Source organism: Plutella xylostella, chromosome 29 (assembly GCF_932276165.1).
Source record: "Plutella xylostella chromosome 29, ilPluXylo3.1, whole genome shotgun sequence".
Lineage (NCBI taxonomy): Eukaryota > Metazoa > Arthropoda > Insecta > Lepidoptera > Plutellidae > Plutella > Plutella xylostella.
The window spans coordinates 2768596-2787793 of NC_064009.1; the positions used below are offsets into that span (position 1 = coordinate 2768596).

At 43.8% G+C, this 19198-nt stretch overlaps 2 protein-coding genes across 2 annotated transcripts; one reads left to right on the forward strand and one right to left on the reverse strand.

Moving 5' to 3' along the window:
- Positions 1 to 1222: 1222 nt before the first annotated feature.
- LOC105388225 (phosphotriesterase-related protein) lies at positions 1223 to 8721 on the forward strand. The gene is made up of 7 exons (XM_048631865.1): positions 1223 to 1487; positions 3102 to 3353; positions 3474 to 3731; positions 3942 to 4106; positions 7855 to 8072; positions 8286 to 8498; positions 8529 to 8721. Exons 1-6 carry the CDS (start codon positions 1466 to 1468, stop codon positions 8415 to 8417), a joined length of 1047 nt encoding a protein of 348 aa, XP_048487822.1. The 5' UTR covers positions 1223 to 1465; the 3' UTR covers positions 8418 to 8498; positions 8529 to 8721.
- Positions 8714 to 15117, reverse strand: LOC105388227 (zinc finger CCCH domain-containing protein 15 homolog). Its single transcript, XM_048631862.1, has 7 exons — positions 14858 to 15117; positions 14405 to 14606; positions 13966 to 14066; positions 11415 to 11546; positions 10651 to 10917; positions 10036 to 10263; positions 8714 to 9661 (listed from the first exon to the last, which is right to left on the reverse strand). Exons 1-7 carry the CDS (start codon positions 14930 to 14932, stop codon positions 9485 to 9487), a joined length of 1182 nt encoding a protein of 393 aa, XP_048487819.1. The 5' UTR covers positions 14933 to 15117; the 3' UTR covers positions 8714 to 9484.
- Positions 15118 to 19198: the final 4081 nt, after the last annotated feature.

Consider the following 19198-nt stretch of genomic DNA (forward strand, 5'->3'; position numbering starts at 1 on the left):
CATCCAACAGCACTGAAATAGGTGACCCAAATTATTTATTAGGTAAATACCTAACTAGGTAGTTAGGTATACTTACATATTTAGATCGATGCCATTTACAGGTAAGTAACTAGTTATACCTACTATTCAATGTAGCGTAGATAGGTGTAATTTACCTAATGTAGGTACCTATAGTAGTAATGTAAATAAATTCCTTATATCTGATTGATGGGTAGGGTAACGTAACGTACCTAGGGACACTTTCGACTACCCCAACTTTGAATGAAGATATTGCAGCGTACAACTAAGATATTAATGTGAAATTTACTTTATTCGGTAGGATATATAATCTATTATCACTAGTATTTGTGGTGGAGCTTTGGAGTGGCCAGATTTTTTGAAATTAAGATAAAAGTAAAAATGCTTGTTTTAACCCAAGGTACGTTACACGTTTGTACCTTGGGACACTCTTAAGTGTACTTTGGGAAAAATTGATTTATAATATTTTTAGCAAAAAGTCCTGTAATCATCGAAATTTTATAACTACATTGACATCATATTATCATTAGTTTATAACGAAATTATATTTTGCGATTATGTATGAATCTTACGTTACAAAAAGGAACATTCACTTTATATAAAATAAATAGGAATATTTTCTTCTGTTTTTACTTTATCTACTGCTTGTTTCAAACGTTCCAGACTGACTGCAACTCTCTTCATTCCAGTTTCACTCTGCCACTTATAAGAACAGAGATATAAGACGTAATTTAGAAGTTAGCAGTCTCCATAGTACAAAACCATAGGAAATAGTGTCCCAAGGTACAAATTTAATCGTGTCCCAAGGTACAAAAAAGCAATTTTTAACAAAAAAAATCAATATCTTTATTTTTATGTTAAGAATCTTTCAGATAATTGCCGTATCATAAAAATGAAATAACTGAAAATATATACGTGATATCCATGTCTCAATTTTGAGCATGCCTCAATGAGATAAAGCAACTCAAAAAACTATACAAAAGTAAATTTTGTCTCCAAAAAACTAAATGTTGTCTTCACCTCACACTCGATCCCGGTATGATCACGAGACTCACTAGTTTGGCCAAGCGAGTAAAACACTACGCATAGGGTAGAATGATACTTTGTTAAATTTGCCAGTTTTAAAAATAAAATCATTGTCCCGAGGTACAAGCGTCCCAAGGTACGTTACGTTACCCTAAGTACTATACTTACCTATTTACTAGTTTAGTTTTAGTTTCGCTTTATCAAGCGGTGAGATCGGTCGTGTAACGCGTCATGGCTTACAGTAGATAACTAGTAAATAAACATCAAATAATTGCATAACAACGCAATATCATCGGAATATTTACAGTATTATTTGATAACACTATTGTAATTTACCAGATTTACCTCGTATCATTTTAGAGACGTTCGTTTAGTTAGTGTCTGTGTATTTTGTTTTGTGACTGTGGTTATCTTTGGGGAAATGCCTCTAAAGGTTCAAACAGGTAAGAAACTTTCCCTACATAGGTACTTATATTATTATAATAATATGTATAGGTATACATACGTATAAGTCTTCTTCCTTCAAGATATCTCATCAGAGGAGTAACTATATTTATGTTCCTTGACCTAGACACACACCCACACCTAGAGTTAGGGCCAGTTTTTTGATCCCTAGTTAACTCAACCATTGGTCAAAAACGGCTACCAATAGTTAAAAACCAACGAAATTCGTATGGAGATGTCACGCTTGCGCTTGACACGTGATTTGACTAATGGTTAAAGTTGACCACGGATCAAAAAACTGGGCCTTAGTTAGACACACCTACACTATTGTTGGGTTAGGTTAGGTGCCTAACTACCTCTTATAATAACTTACGAGGTTTGATCTCGGTTTGACAGAGGGACCCTTTCATAGGTATCTACGCATGTGACTTCTCCCATACCGAGACCTACTCCCGTTTAGAAATAGCAATAAGTAATGACTCTGTGTAAAAATGGTAATGGTGAGATGATTACATTTTCAGGATTCTTGGTTATGTTTTCATAGGTGGCCTCTCTAGGTGTAGGTAATAATACCAACATAGGTGGTAAAATACCTTTAGTACTTATACTTACCTAGTTACGTAGAATTTGGATTTTTATAACTTCGCCAGTCATAAAATAACTTTAACTCTACCTAGGCTTGTACTTTACATATCGTATCGTATGTAAACTTATCTAAGTAGGTACAACATATTATAAAATAATGCTATATTTCCTCTGTACCAGCCTTGTGTATGTGCTTTGGTTCTTTGATGACGTTTTTTGCACCGATGGGCAGGAATATTTGAAAGACTTCATAAACGGAGATGGAGGTCCTTCAGTATTTTTAACGAAATATTATGTAGGTACTTTACCTACCTACCTGCTTTGTACTAATAAAAACAATCTTTTTGCAGGAGTCACACAAAACGAAGGTGTATTCGTGTTTACAGCCCCTTATACTTTGTGCGACAATTCCAGTAAAGATCCATGCCAGAAGGATCATAGGAACATCATATTCCCGGTGTATATCGGTAGAAGTGCTCAGGAGCACTACAAAAAGACCTTTAAAAAAGATTATTTGCGTGATGTACTGAGTGGTCATAGAAACGCGCCGTTTAAGAAACGAACAACAGCTAGGGTTACTACGAAGGATGAAGTCACATGTAGTAGCAGTGTTAGTAGTGTATCTGGGACCTCCAGTACCGTAGCTCAATTTATTAAGGGGATCTAAGTTGATCTAACATAACCACCCATACACGTGGACTACAGGGCAGCAATTTTATTTCCGAAATACCTAGTTAAGTTAAGTAAAGGTATTGGGTATATTGTTTCGTTTTTATAATTTTTAAGTCATTAAAAAATAAACTAAAACTGTGTTTCTATTCTTACTTTGTATCTAGTAACTAGATAAAACCTAAATAGGCACATTTAAGAACTTTTATTTCCTATGTTTCAAAAATTTTGCTTCCTTTTTCGACCTGTCTATAGTCTATAGTTATCTATCGTGCAACTATTATGGCATGCATAGGAAAGAGCAGGTTTATAGTTATGATTTAACCTGAATACCTATCAACTAAAATATTCCTTTTCAGTGTTAGGAGATGTATCACCAAGCGCGCTGGGGCGCACGCTCACCCATGAGCATCTTGCCATGGACTACTCGCACTTCTACAGCCACCCGCCTCCGCAACTCAAGTCTGCCCTCGACCACAAGATCTCGCTCAACCAGGTCGGATACCTGCGCCAGTGGCCCTACAGCTCCTCGTATAACCTCGTGCTGAATGATAAAGATGCTAAAGCTGCGGTTAAGAATGACGTTGGTTATTACAAGAAGTTCGGCGGAGGTAGGTTGTTCCAAATTTTCCGGTGTCAATGGGATATAGACCTAATTAAATCTTCTTTTATAACTAAGTACTTATCTACCTATTTTAATGAATTAACACCAATCTTACTTCGTATCACAGGAACGATAGCAGAAAACACAACGGAAGGTCTGAAACGTGACTTGGCATTCTACAAAGAAGTGTCCAAGGAGACTGGAGTGCATATAGTTCAGGGCACAGGGTTCTACCTGGCGCAAACCCAAGGTCAGCAAGTTCTGGGGAGCAGCCAGGAGCAACATTACCAGCATATGGTGGATGAGCTGACTGTCGGATGTGTTGAAGACAAGACTGTGAAAGCTGGTTTCATCGGGGAGGTCGCTAGCATTTGGCCTTTACAAGGTAAGATGATGGGTCTGAGATTTATGACCTATATTTTGAGAATGAGCCAACTTTGGCCCTTGGAAATAGACTTGAGAACACGTTATACGGCATACCTATTGAATCTTCACTTATCGTTACTAATAAAATCCCGGAATTCCCACCGAAAAACTTTTAAAGGCGAAGCCTAACAACTCCTATGCTCTAACCCTACATTCTCACGCTTCCCAGACTTCGAGCGCACGTCAATCCTGGCGGCTGGCCTGGCGCAGGAGACGGTCGGCTGTGGCGTCAGCTTCCACCCGCATCGCGTGCAAGAGGCGCCCTTCGAGATTATTCGCCTGTATCTGGAGGCCGGCGGGAGGGCGGATAAGGCGGTTATGTCGCATTTGGATAGTGAGTTTGTGCGGATCACCTCGACCGTTTAGGAAACTATTACTGTACGGTCGAAGGAAGTGGCGGTTGCACCTGTTGGTTCTTTATGAAGATGAGGAAATGCCACTGTTGAGGTAGCTGTTAGCCTGTATAGTCTTCCAAAGAAAACACCGATATTACTGTTCACTGTTGACTTCGAGTGTCTCTGGAAATCTTCACTGTTAGGCTGTCATTAGTGGACTGTATGTTGTTTACTGTTCCGCTGTTACTATTAGACTGACTTGTTTACTCGCCGGGCACGTCTCTTTATATAGGCCAGCGAGCGATCTTCCCGTAAGTTCCAGAGATACTCGAGGTTACCATTTATTATTATTACAAAGGTAGGCAGGTAGTCGAACAACTATAAGTACTTAACTATTTAGCGCCCAGAACCTTCGCGAGCGTAATTGAACTAACTACTCGATCTAGTTATTTCTATGAACTGTTTACAAATAAAATGAACTATTTACAATGAAGACTAAACTATGAACTATAACGTCTTCAGTCGTTCCGTACATCTCTCCCGCCGGTCATCGCCTGCAGGGCGTTGAAATCTTCGGTCGGAACGACTGGAGCTGTAGGCAGGATCACCAGCTGCTTGGTCGGTCTTCTGAAGGCCATTCCTTTGGTCTGGACGTCGACTACTCGTGCGATGTCTTCTCTGAGGTAGACAGCCGTGACCACGTCTTTCAGCCACGTGTTGTGCGGTAGGTTGCCGTCTGCCACCATGATGACGTCTCCGACCTTGACCGCCGTGCCTGGTAGTAGGGTCCTGAAGTCTTTGCTGTTCAGTGTCAAGCTTCAGTATCTTCGGTGTGATCGTCAGTGAGTCGAGCGCGAAGTGTCTCTTCGGCTGCTCGTCCATTCTGTCTTCGATGCTGACGATGTTGTTCACGTAGTGCACACGCTGTCCCAGTGCACGTGTGTGTGCACCGTGTAACACCCAGCCCAGTGGTGTGCGTGAGGCCACTGGTTGGTGTCGCTGTCCCACTCTCACTTCCGCTGCCATCAGCAGGTGCCAGTTGTCTTGGCCGATGAGCAGGCCTGGCTTCATGTCTGTGTGCTTCAGCTCGTGCTGGATGTCTTCCAGGTGAGGGCAGCCGGCGAGGTCTTGCTCGGTGACACGCTGTGCGGCGAGGTGCAGCTTCTGTACTGTGCGTGCGTTGACTGTGTGCGTCTCGTTCGCACCCTTGAGAGTGAACGCGACGCGACGCGATGCGGACTCGTCGACGCTTGTGTCGGAGACACCTTCTATGTAGAGAGGGTCTATGGACCCCCTGGCTCCGATCTTCTGTACTATTTCACTGTCGATGAGCGTTACTGTTGATCCGTCGTCTAGGAGCGCGCATGTGTCGACCACTCCCGCCGGTCCAGAGACTTGGACCTTTACTATTTTGCGATACGCTTTCGTTCGCTTCGGTGTCCATGTAGAGGCGACTGCTTCCGTTTTCTTTGCTTCGGGCTTGTCGTAGCGCACGAAGTGTAGCAGTAGGTGATGTAACCTCTCGCAGCCGTCGACGTCACATTTCCTCTTTCCGCATCGGTGCGTCTTGCTGCGGTAGCGTAAACAGCTAAAGCAAAGCCTACTCTGCTTCGCTAGATGCCAGCGTGTGTCGACGTCACTCTCGACGAACTTGCGGCATTCTGTTGGGTCGTGGCCCCTGTTGCAGCACACTGGACACGTAGATTTCTGTTCTGTTGTTGCGTATGTCCATTGTGCGCGGTGCGGCGGCTGCTGTTTCTTCGATTCGTAGGCAATCGTCTTCTCGTGTGCGTGCGGCATGCAGATGGAAGCTTCCCGAGTGAGGAATCGACTGAGCTTCAGCAGGTCTGGTTCCTCAGGTGACTGTGTGGCGGAGAAGTCGTACCAGCGAAGCTTGTGGGCGGAGGTGAGCTTCTCGACTGTGAGCTGCGTGATCTCAGGATTGTTGAGGTAGCGGTCACGGTGCAGCTCTTGCAGTACCGTCACGATGTTGCTTACTTCATTTGCAAAGAAGCAGAATTCTGTAGCATTGTCCGCAGGCCGGCGTAGTGCCCGCAGACGTTCCAACTCGGCGAGCGCGATGCTGTCCGGGCGCCCGAAGCACAATTCGAGTGACTTCATCACGTTCTCGGGCGTCGTGCTGGTGATGAGCAGGCGGCTGACGGCTTCCTTCGCTCTTCCTTTGAGGCATCGTCGTAGGCGCCCCATGTTGTCGCAGGGCGCGAGTGATGCGGCGGACTCGTAGTAGGCGGTCTTGAATTGTAGCCACTCGTGCGGCGCGCCGCTGAAGTATGGTAGCTCGCTGATGTGACGCGGAGGCGGTGGCGGCGGCGGCGGTGGTGGCGGCGCCCCGGCTCTTGCAGCTAGAGCAATAGCTTCGGCTAGGGCGGTGAGGCTCACGGAGTCGCTTGGCCGCGGCTGAGCGACAGGGCCGGCGGCAGTGGAGGCAGGGTCGACGGCGGTGGCGGCTGGCGGCGGTAGAACGTAGTCTCCATCATGCTGTCTGGAGGCGTCAGCAGCTCCTGTGGGCGGTGGTGGTGCTGCTGACGCGGAGTGAGGCTCGTTCTTGATGGCCAGTACCTGTTGCTGTGTTTCGAGCCACGTGTCCACCTTGAGTGCACTCTCCATGTCGGTACTCATACTATCGTCGTCGTCGTCGGTGTCGGAGTCAGCTTCAATAACGGCGAGCCGGGCGGCGGCGAGTTCAGCTTTCGCTTCGGCAATTTCAACATTACGGCGTGCTAATTCTTCTTTTGCTTCGGCGATGCGGCGTGCCTTCAATGACTTGGCCTTCGATCTTGCTGTAGACGCTGGCGGAGTAGCCCGGATACATGACGGTGGGAAGGGCGTTCCCGTGGCAGCTGTTACCACCCTCGCGGCAGTGGAGGGCGGCGGCCTTACTCCCCCGGACACAGGGAGCGGTGCCCCCCCTGTTATGGGGGGCGAGACGCTATCCACCGTCGCGGCAGACGAGGGCAGCGTCGATACTCCGGCGGACACACCCGTCGATGTCGATGCTGTCACGGTGGTTGACGGCGTGTGCATGTCGGAGTCTGTAGTGATGGCGGTGGAGGCAGTGGCGCCGGCGGCCGACGATTCTTCTGTGGGCTTCTGTTCTCGGCCGCCGCGCTGTAGCCTCCCTGTCGTGGACCTCGTTACAGACATTCCTGTGTCTTCAATCCGGCTCCGATGGACCAAATGTGCGGATCACCTCGACCGTTTAGGAAACTATTACTGTACGGTCGAAGGAAGTGGCGGTTGCACCTGTTGGTTCTTTATGAAGATGAGGAAATGCCACTGTTGAGGTAGCTGTTAGCCTGTATAGTCTTCCAAAGAAAACACCGATATTACTGTTCACTGTTGACTTCGAGTATCTCTGGAAATCTTCACTGTTAGGCTGTCATTAGTGGACTGTATGTTGTTTACTGTTCCGCTGTTACTATTAGACATTAGACTGACTTGTTTACTCGCCGGGCACGTCTCTTTATATAGGCCGGCGAGCGATCTTCCCGTAAGTTCCAGAGATACTCGAGGTTACCATTTATTATTATTACAAAGGTAGGCAGGTAGTCGAACAACTATGTGTAACAATCTCCGCATTTACTTAGATCAATGCCGGACCAGCCAGCCGAGTAAGAGCTACTATCAGCACTATTTCGATACAAACCACCCAAACGGAAGGATTTAGGTTCACTATCAATTATCTGTATCTGAATAGGTACTTATTCGAAAACCACCTCTTTCCAGGAACAATCTTCAAAACCGACGTGCTACTAGACTTCGCAGCCCTGGGGGTCTATTGCCAGTACGACTTGTTCGGGACCGAGGTGTCCTACTACCAACTCTGCGAGAGTATCGACATGCCGTCTGACGCTCAAAGACTGGACATGATGAAGCTACTGGTGGAGGAAGGGTTTGAAGATCGGCTGTTGATGTCGCATGATATACATACGAAGCATCGATTGGTGAGTGGGTGTGTTATATAGCCTCTTGGAAACATGTTTAGGCTTCCTATAGGAATAGCTAAGATTCTATATAAGTAGGTACATCTTCTAAAGCAGCGTCAGACTGTGATGTATCGTTTACTCTTGTAACGTTTGAGTAATCATAGATATTGTCATCTATCTCATAGTGAACTTCCATTAATTAAATTAACCAAAGCTTCTTATTTCCCATAGTCGGACTTCGGCGGCCACGGCTACTCTCACATCATCAACAACGTGTTCCCCAAGATGAAGATCAAGGGCTTCTCGCAGCAGGTCATAGACAAGATCACCATAGACAATCCCGCAAAGTGGCTGGCCTTCTAGAAAAATATTTGATAAGTGTTGCCAGTGTGGCAAAACACAGGGTGTAATTTTAGCAATGTTGCAATGGATATACAGTCCGTAGAGTCGTCGGTTATTTAATTTTTATCTATGGTATCCGTGGTTTATATTTCTTTCGGCTCATTTATAAAATTTCACCCTGTTACATCACCTACTTACCGCATTTGTTAAGTCAATGCTACCATAAGTTATAAGGATTTGTAATGATGATTTAGCATTTTATAAGGAAATTATTACGAATATTTTATGAATTTACTGTTACTAAATTAAAAACAAGGTTATTTTACGATTTTTTTATTATTTACAATTTGCCAAAGTCCTTGACTATAAAAATGACTCCACATCCAAAAATCAAGAATTCACTGAAACGATATTCTAAACATTTAATATTTAGTGTGTCTTTACTTTCTCAAAGTACAATATTAATATTAGAGTATACCTAATTAAATATTTACTTTAGTACGCACCTATCTTTGTGATTTCAACTTTTATTACTTGTGTGCTTTTAGTTTAGCTATTATGTATTTAACATTTCAGACAATAACAAGGCAATTTGGGGCAGTGCATTGTAACATTAATATTTATTTTATGGGACGGGTTCACCACTAACTTACCTATTAGTTATTACGTAGTTCTTTATCGTGACTGTCCCTTAGTTATTTGAGTACTTATATCTTCAATATTGTCGTTGGTAAAATCTAATCTTACTATTCCTATTGAGAATTTGTAACGAGTGTTTTTTTATAATATATCACGCAAAATAAACTGAACAGATCCATGTATTAACGCTCAAAGCAAAGCTCGTGGACAACACCCAGAATCCGTATCACAAAAACTCAACACTTTCTTATAAAATAAAGTGTTCTTCAGTTCTATGAGCGACAGGGAATCTCTAAGCGTTTTACATATAAAAAATCTAATCTACATCTTATAATCATGCCACCCTTACCTGTAGGTACAAAACAAAAGTTGCAATCACAAAGTCGAATCACTCAATCGTTCACATTTCACTCCACGACCTATCTCCCCCACTCTAGTCCTATCTCCCTCTAGTCCTCGAGGTCTAAGTTCTGCAGCTCCTCATCCAGATCTTCATCGAGGAACAGGTTTTCATTGATGGGTACTTCAGCCGCTTCTGCCTCGGCTGGTGAGGAGCTCCCGTTGGCCAGACCCTCGTTGAGCTGTTGGAGACGGTCTTCCGTGGCTTTCGTGCCGGTGTCGTCCACCTGGTGAATGATAAATAGATAAGTATAATGTTTGGCAGAAGTAAGTTTAGCGCGGGATCGTGTGCTAAGTTAAGAGAATTGTGGATTTAGTTATGATGTCTTCATAAGTTTGTAAGTATGGTTTCGGCAGAATGCGAGTCAATAACTGAAAAATATATTCAACGCTAACACACTAGGGGAATGTCACGTAGGCAATATTAGTTGCTTTAAAATCACTCACTACTTAGATTTTGCACGACGTATTTTAAATGCGCAGAAAGACGAGCGTATCTTTCCATTAGTAGGTACCAATGACGTCACTTTTATCGCTGTGCGGACACAGCGAGCGTAAGAAGAAAAACCAATATTTATGTTTTTTCCTTTTCCTATCTCACCTCAGAAGCCTCCGCCCCGATGAGTTCAAACTCGATGTCTCTATACTGAGTGTCGTCATCGTCCTCTCTCTCGTACGCGCCCATGTCCACGGCCTCGCCTTCGTCGTCGCTGTCGCCGTCCGCGGCCAGAGCCGGGTCGAATGAGAACATCTCTCGACCGGATAAACCGACAGCTCGACCGGCCTTGAAGTCGGTTCGGCGCTGCTCTTCGGCTTTGCATTGTTGGTCCTGAGGGTTTGTATAGAATTAGTGTTGGTTGATTAAAAAGGTGATTTTGAGTATGGCAGGGAAGATGACAGCGATATTTTCAGGCGATAGAGAGGTTACGCTAACAGGATATACGCTGAAGATTTGTCAGTTTGTTAGAACGTGAAAAATGACGTATTAAATGCGGCGAATATGAGGGTCAAAATCAGCCTACTTTGTAGATATGGAGAGTTTGAATATTCTAATAAGTGTTTGGAAAACAAATAGTGCAGACTTTAGTTTTAAATTCTGCCATAAATTTAAACTGTAGTTTTTTTTGTGACAATGGCAGTTTGATCATAAATCTTTCGCCTCAGAACTAATTCAAACCATCTCCATCACTCCAATAACCCACATTCACAAACATACCTTCTTATCCTTGATCTTCTTCTTCTTCCACGCCAAGAAGGTCTCCAATGTAATCCTGGTCTGATTAGGTCCTAAGGCCGCTCGCTCCCTCTCTATCAAATCCACCAATGACAGCTGGTTCTTAGTTTCCTCCATTTTCTTCTTGTCTCGCTTGAGCACGAAGCCTGGGGGCAGTGCATGCCGGTAGATGCACTTGCCCCCGCTCGGGCACTCCCAGAACCACCCGTATTTGGACCGCTCGACCGCTTCTAGGAAGTGCTTGCAGATCTGGAAATGGGGGAAAGTTTGGTGTGAGTATGGCTGATAGAAACAATAATAAGACGATAATAGCTACAACCCCAAACTACAGACCCAATATCGGAAACTAACCTACTACAAGGCCACAGTTACAACAACTATCTACTTCTGCACATATCCAAAAGCTGCCTGGAAGAGATTGCTTTAAGGTATAGGCTGCCTTTTGTTAAGTATATCCATATGTATTCTGTTAAATAAATAAAATAGTTTTCTATTCTACATTTCCCTATTCATGGTCCCCAATAAAGTAGTACCTATTCTAGAGAAAATATAACTGACCAACACAGATGTTAAGATCTGATGTTTACAAAAAGAATAAAGGTTGCACTGCACACTGCACTTACCTCTTCATGTACTTAATACATAGTTACACATCTGGCACCCTCTTATGTAATCAAGATTCAAGATGACTGAGTCATTTTCAACATCCAAGAGTTGGTCATCAATCCAATAAGCACAGTACTCACAATCTCAGTGGTGGGTCGGTTCTTGTCCCCCTCCCCGTGCTTCTTCTCCACCACCTCCTGCAGCTTGGCCTCGTCCCAGTTGTCCATCGTGTCGTCGTCGCGCATGTCCACGTACAGGGACCGCTTCTCCGCCTGAGGGGGTGAATAATAATAATAAAGTTATTTATTTACAGGCAAGACCCATTCAATTACAAAAAGTGAATAAATAAAAAAATAAATTAGGTTTAATAAAAGTTACCTATAACTAATCTAAGATATCAGTTACAGCATGTACCTATTACAACAAGAAACATTAACAAGGTTTTGACAGCATAAAATGTGTCTTGAACACTGCCTAAGTTTCTGTGATAAAGCCCTTTATGTAATATACTGATCTGATTTAATTCATTCACTTGGCAAAATTTAATGATCTACTGTTACTGTAAGAGATGGACCTCCTCTAAGAGTAGAGGTTTTTATTATGTTTTTAAGTATCTCCACACTACATGACGAGTTGTAGATGCAGACAATGTATCCACAGCTCTATTCTGTCTTTATAACAGACTTTTTCATATGTATTCTCTACATAAATAGTGTTCAATGTAGTAAGTGTGAGTTTATTTATAACTAGCTGTTGCCCGCGAGCTTCGCTTCGCCTTAAAATTATTTTGCCGTGGACTACTCCCGAACTACCTACCCAATAACAATATGCCATGGTGGTATTAAATTAGATGAAAGTTGACAAATTTTAATAAGTACGAAGATACTTGACTAAAAATGATTTTCATGACTTCATTGAGCAAAGACTTGTATAGCAATGGCAGAATAGTAATTTATAAATGTTTAATTTCAAGCATCTAACTTATGCAGTTTTGGTTTTTTTCATACTACTTATTTTTTTTCACTTTAACTCCCATTTTTCAAAACAAAACCATAACTTTACTAAGGTGTGCAGACATGTTAGATTGAAAACATCTAGGTATCTTGCAATATCCTATTGTAACTAAGCTTTACGGCTGTTTTAACAGCATGCAGATTTCATCACGCACGTGGGATAGCACGCCATTTTCCCGCATCTCGTGTGCATATTCCACGCGTCACAATGAATACTTGTATGAACGCGTGCGGGGAAATCCCGCGTGCGTGATCAAATCCGCATGCTGTTAAAAACAGCCTAAGTTAATGCCGAATTTCAACCGCTAACTCCGGTTTTTCAAACTCAAACTCAAACTCAAAATTTTTTATTCATCGTACAAATATAAAATTTTCTGATGAACGTCAATTTTTACAAATTACTCTCCGTTCGGATAAGGGGGGGCTCTTTCTGTCTAAGGAGAAGAACGGAGGCAAGAAACTCCTGAGCCATCTTTTCAAAAAAAGACTTAAAACTAGTTGGTATACAATACATATAAGCTTAATAATAATTATTATAATAATATGAGCAGAGCTAACTACTTTTGTGGGAAAATACGGTACCTAAGCTACGTCCCTTCCTAATTTCAAGTGCCTACGCTACGTTTAGCATGTCAGTCATGGGAATTCCGTATAGAAAATCTCTGCATATTTTCCTAAAACACCTACGTAATAAGTTTCATGGTTTTATCTTCAAAAATAACGCATAAGAACCAAATGACAATGAATTAAACGTATTGAAAAGTACAGTCGTTTATTGGGTTGTTTTCGAGGACCTTAAAAACTTACTGCAAATACATACAAACTATAAGTACATTAGCTAAAATCAAACCATACCGCGATCTATATCCGATCCGACAACGCCATCTAGGAGCGGACATAGCTACTATATAAATTAAACTTCTAAAACTCAACACCCATAAAACTTTCAACCCCTATATTACACCCCCACACTGGGTTTTTTTTATATGCTAATTATTATTTTTTTGTGATTATGTAGTGCCTAAATACAAAATATAATGTTTTTATCTTCAAAAATGACGAACTTCATACAAAATATGAACACCTATTTCATCCACTCACAGATCGAAGTTTCAAAAACGCTAGAACAAAATGTTTAATTATTGCTCATCAAGTGCTTAAATATAAAGTTTATTTAAAAAAAGATCTACCCCGGCCGGGAATCGAACCCGGGACCTTCGGAATAGCAGTCAGGGTCACTAACCACTACGCCAGTCAGCCGTAGTATTTTTATCTTTTAAAATTAAGTATTCGCATACAACTTTTAACCCCCCCTTTTAACCCCTTACAACCTCCGTTTCGCAATAAAAAGTAGCCTATGTTCTTTCTCAGGGTCTAGACCATATGTATACCAAATTTCATTCAAATCCGTTCAGTAGTTTTGGCGTGAAAGAGTAACAGACAGACAGACAGACAGACAGTTCCGGATATAACCAACAGATGGCACTAAAAGCGCAATACAGAGAGCTTGTATGGAACCGAGGCGAATTAATATGAAGATCCTACATCGCGGTATTAAAGTTTTTCAGTTGTCTGAAATAAATACAAAACCTAATATTTTAAATCTATTCTATAGTAGGAGAGTCAGACAGTGACTTTCGCATTTATAATATTAGTTAGGATAATATATTTTAGTTACCTTTCTCTCAATAGTGAGGTCGTGGGAGAACTTGCACTTGTCTCCTTTAGTACATTGGCCATTCTTGAAGAATGCACAGAGCACTGACTTGGGGTCAATACCTGAAAATTAAGCATTTTTTATGTGGTGTTATGGTGTAAATGTACCTAGAGTTAACTCAGGTTTTATACTAGAATTTCCACTGGAAAAAAATAGGCAAAGTGGACTATGCAGGCGACAGCTAGCAATTTATGAATTGAAAATAACGAGGTACATATACCTTCATCATCATCATCAGCCTATGTCAACCCACTGCAGGGTATAGGCCTCCTCCATGTTATGCCAAGTCCCACGGTCATGTTAGATGTTTTTTAACACAACATTTCAGCTGTTAATTACTCTTCATTATTTATGTTCATAATGACAATGTTATTCTCCAACATTTCCTTTAACTACCCACCTTTCTGCACCTTCTGAGTCTGCACAGGCTTGAACAGCGCGGCCATCTCGGCCAGCTCCTTCAGTTTCTCCTCCTTGGTCTTCTTCTTGTCCTCCATGGGCTTGGCCGGGTGGATGCCGCCGCTCTTCACTTGTTTCTCCACCTGCTGGATGAACTTCTGCTGCTTCGCGCCCTTCTTGTTCTTGAGACCGAAGGTCTTATCCTGCGGAGGATTCAAGTTTTTGGTTGCAGTGTTGTTGTGTTTGTTTGTGTAAGATTTTTGTTATGCTGATTTGAACGGAGGTGTTTTTGTATTTGTTCAGGTGGTTAAGGCTGTAGGTTAAAGGTAATGGGAGCCAAAGTATAGCATATTATAACCTAAACATGAAACAAGTTGATTGGGCTATGATTGGCTGAGCAATGGTAGGTTGGTGTTCATAGGATCATATTTAAGTAAATAAAGTAATGTTTTACCTCAATAACTTTCTCCTTCTTCTTTTGCTCATTCTTTTTGCTGGGGGCAGCCGCAGCTGCCTTTTTAGGAGGCATGGTTATATTCGGGAAAGTTCAAACTGCACCTTTCACAAACTTATTAGTGATGAAAAAAATACATTCAGTCCTATTAATGTTAACACACACTTTTTTAAATGTTTAACAATGCGATTCACTGTATTTTGTCACGATTTCATGAAATTCGTGGCGGTGTTGAAAAAGGAAATAGAGAAAAAATCATCGTCAATTTGACAGCAATCACAGAATAGCAGACCACAGAGTACTTCTTTTCCGACTATGCACGTTCGAAAAGTACTATCGGTGCTATTAACAACATGTGCGGATGTGATACAAAACTACAATACACACACGATATTTTATTATATGGCAGCATTTTTTATTTTAATTATATTCTCCAGACCGTGTTCGGTCAGTGTGACTGCGAGCTTCTCTCGTGTGCTCTCTGGTGGCTGTTATAGCCTAACATATTGACGAAAGTGCGACCGCATTGACGGCAAGTCAGCACTCCTCCGACAACATTATAGCATATGGCTCTCGGTGGTCTAGCCTTGAGCTCGTCACGCTTGGCGTCGAGATCTTCTCTCCGTTTTGCCTCGAACTCAAAGACCTTCTTCTGCACGGTGAGCCTCCACTCTGATCGGTTCTCAGCCTGCATCTCCCAGTGTGACGGATCTATGTCACACCTCTTCATGTGACGCTTTAACACATCTTTGTGCCGCAGGAACTGGCCGCCTTGATTCCGCTTGCCTTCCTGTAGCTCGCCGTAGAAGATGCGTTTTGCGACTCTCTCTGTGGACATCCGGGAGACATGCCCGCACCAGCGCAGCTGCCGCCTCATCAGATATGCCTCTATTCCGCCAACGTTGGCCCGTCGTAACACAGCCGTGTTCCTTACGCGATCAGACCATCTGATGTTGAGTATGTCACGAAGGCATTTAAGATGGAATCTATCCAGCACGCGTATATGCTTGCGGTATGGGCACCAAGTCTCAGAGGCGTAGAGGAGGCTGGGCAAAACAATCGCCATGTATACCGACACCTTTGTAGCCAACTTTAAGTCATGCGACCGGAATACCTTGACCCGTAGCTTGCCATACGCTGCAGCTGCTGCTCCGATCCTGTTGTTGATGTCGGCGTCAAGGTCACAATTCGATGTTATTGTGCTACCCAGGTACTTAAATTTATCCACTTGCTTCAGTGTGTCTTCACCAAGTTTAATAGTAAGTGGCACGTCGTCATTACCATGTGTGTCCAAACCCATGACCTCCGTTTTTTTCACACTGATCTTTAGGCCAAACTTACTGCATGACTCATTCAGACTGCTCATCAGCTCTTGCAGACCTTCTGGGGATTCCGCCACGAAGCACAGATCGTCTGCATACATTATCTCCGACACGATATCGTACGATACTTTGGTCCGTGCTCTGAGTCTTGCTAAGTTAAAGACATTCCCATCTGTGCGGAACCGAATACGAACGCCTTCGGAAGAGTTCTGTTGAGCTTCACGGACTACGACTGCAAAATATAGGGCAAATAGGGTTGGCGCAAGAACGCAGCCTTGCTTTACGCCGCAGATCACAGAGAAAAACTCTGACTGTTCCCCATTTGCAGTAACACAGCATTCCATGCCGTCGTGCAGGAGCCGCAGTATCCTCACGAACTTTTCCGTGCATCCCAGTTTCACCAGCATCAACCACAAGGCTTCACGTGGTACACTGTCAAATGCCTTCTCAAGATCCACGAAACAAAGGTATAGCGGTCGGTTTTGCTCTCTACTCTTCTCTTGTAGCTGACGCACGGAGAAGATAGCTTCACATGTTCCTCTGTTTGGACGAAAGCCAAATTGGGTTTCTGGTAAGATGTTCTCCGATAGCTTTATCAGGCGGTTTAAGAGTACTCTTGCAAATATCTTTCCGGGAGTAGACAACAGCGATATGCCTCGGTAGGAGTTGCAGTCGGAGCGATCTCCTTTGTTCTTGTAAAGAGAACAGATGCGAGAAACGCGAAAGTCAGAAGGCACTCGCTCATCGTCCCACATCTGCAAGAACATCTTCCAGACCACTTCATGCAACTTATCACCTCCATACTTGAGTATCTCTCCCGGAATATTGTCAATCCCCACTGCCCTCTTATTTTGCTGTCTTTTTATCGCTACTACAACCTCATCTAGTGTCAGTGGTTCATCCAGCTCAGTGATAGTAGGTAACTTGGGAATCGAATCGATGAATTGCAGGTCCACTGCTCGATCTACATTTAACAAGTTGTTAAAGTGCTCGGCCCAACGTTGCAGTACGTCTTCTTTGGTATTAAAGCATTCAGTACCATCATGCGACTTAAGAGGTACGCTACTGCGGTAGGACGTCCCAACAAATTTGCGAACCTCATCATAAAAAGCTCCCATCTGGTTTGTGTCTGCTAGCCACTGGATTTGACGGGTTTTCTCTTGCCACCATGAGTCCTTTGCTTCTCGAGTTAGCTTTCTCAGCTCGGCTGCACTTTGCTTGACTAACTTTGCAGTGTCGGGTTGTGGTCGCTCACTATGCTGCTGGCGGAGGATTCGGTGTTTCTGTATCGCCTCAGCCAATATCCCATCATTCTCGTCAAACCAGTCTTCATGCTTACGAGTTCTTAGACCCAATGTTGAAGATGCGGTATCCAACATGCCGGATGAGAGTGTTTGCCACTTAGCAAAAAGGTCACCATCACTAACCTCAAACGACTGCAGCATGTTATTCATCTGCTCCGTCAGTTCCTTTCGAGTTTCTTGGCTTTCCAGTTTCTCCAGGTTCATCCGCTGGGATTTTGTTCTCTGAGGTCTTCGAGGAGGGTGCAGACGAATTCTGAGCTTTGTGACGACAAGCCTGTGATCTGTCCAGCAGTTGGCACCACGCATAACTCGCGTAATGAGAACTTGCGAGATATTCTGTTGTCTGACTATGGCGTAATCAATAAGGTGCCAGTGCCTCGATCTCGGGTGCATCCATGTGGTCTTATACTTGGCTGGAAGTCGGAACATAGTATTAGTGAGGGCCAGATCAAATTGGGCACACAAGCTTAGCAGTAGTTGTCCGTTACTGTTCATGTTTCCAATTCCATGCCTACCAAGGACCTTAGGCCAAGCTTCGTGGTCTCGTCCAACGCGTGCATTAAAGTCTCCCAGCAGCAAGATCTGCTCTCTGGGACGAATCTTTACAAGAGTCTGCGTGAGTTCCTCGTAAAACTTGTCCTTGATGTCTTCCTCGTTATTCATTGTTGGCGCATATACGCTGATCACGTTCAGAAAGTTGTCATTATCTAGGTGCAGTCGTAGTGAAGTAACGCGGTCGGAAATGTGAACAGGACACTCTTCAAGTTTCCTAGCTATTTGGTTTTTAACCGCGAATCCGACTCCAGATCTCCGGGGTTCTGCGGCAGCAGTCCCTTTCCAAAAAAAGGTATAACCGCCGCCGTGCTCCACTAGCTCCCCTTCATCAGCCAAATGAGTTTCGCTAATGGCAGCTATATCCACATCATACTGACCAAGCTCTCGAGCTACAATGGCGGTTTTGCGCTCAGGGCACTGGTTGCCAGCACGATCAAGCAACGTGCGTACATTCCACGCACCGAATGTCATTGTTGCTACTTTCTTTCCTTTTTCTTTATTGTGTTTTCGACCACGAGTTGAATGATGCGGGGGTAGCCGTGGCTACTACCACCAGTGTTTTTGGGGTAAGCCTTTTTTGGGGCACCTTTTCTAGCCCTTTTCCCGGCTGAGCGGGGAAGCAGTGCCACCCTAAATAGGGCTGCTTCGACACTCATGGTGCTGCCGAATCTCCACTGTTACCCCGTTGCAGTGCAGAAGCGACCACTCTCCTTGAGCCGCCTATGTGCAGACTCCACCAAAGCCCAGTGGGCATCACCACCAGACCTCTCTGCTTCGTCCATCGCCATAGGGCTTGAGTTATCGGAGTCCATTGTCAGTATGCAGTCAGATGCGCAGGAAATATTAAAGTGCACAAATGTACGCGCGAACACAGGTGCACTCTCTTGTCCTTACTCTTCTTTATCCGATGGAACGGAGAGCCGATACGATCAGAGAAGAGCTTGGATGCAGTGTCTGCCCAATGGTCTCTTAGACCTCCACCATTGGCCTAGGCCTTTCACCATGCCTTGCTGCTCGCCATGTCCGCCAACATCCGTTGCTTATCAGCGTGGGTTGCCTTCTCCGCCGAGCAGTCTTCATGCACTTCGCGGGAGATGTCCGCGTCTAGTCTGTAGCGACCACCCTCCTATTTCACCTATTTTAATTATCAGCGATGGCAA

Bases quoted from the DNA above. Each gene is read 5' to 3' on its own strand.
- LOC105388225 (XM_048631865.1), top strand. From the start codon at position 1,466: ATGCCTCTAAAGGTTCAAACAG. The intron at 1,488-3,101 runs GTAAGAAACTTT...ATTCCTTTTCAG, and splicing joins GCCTCTAAAGGTTCAAACAG to TGTTAGGAGATGTATCACCA. The intron at 3,732-3,941 runs GTAAGATGATGG...CACGCTTCCCAG, and splicing joins TAGCATTTGGCCTTTACAAG to ACTTCGAGCGCACGTCAATC.
- LOC105388227 (XM_048631862.1), bottom strand. From the start codon at position 14,932: ATGCCTCCTAAAAAGGCAGCTGCGGCTGCCCCCAGCAAAAAGAATGAG. The intron at 14,607-14,857 runs GTAAAACATTAC...AATCCTCCGCAG, and splicing joins AGAAGGAGAAAGTTATTGAG to GATAAGACCTTCGGTCTCAA. The intron at 10,918-11,414 runs GTGAGTACTGTG...CCCCATTTCCAG, and splicing joins ACCGACCCACCACTGAGATT to ATCTGCAAGCACTTCCTAGA.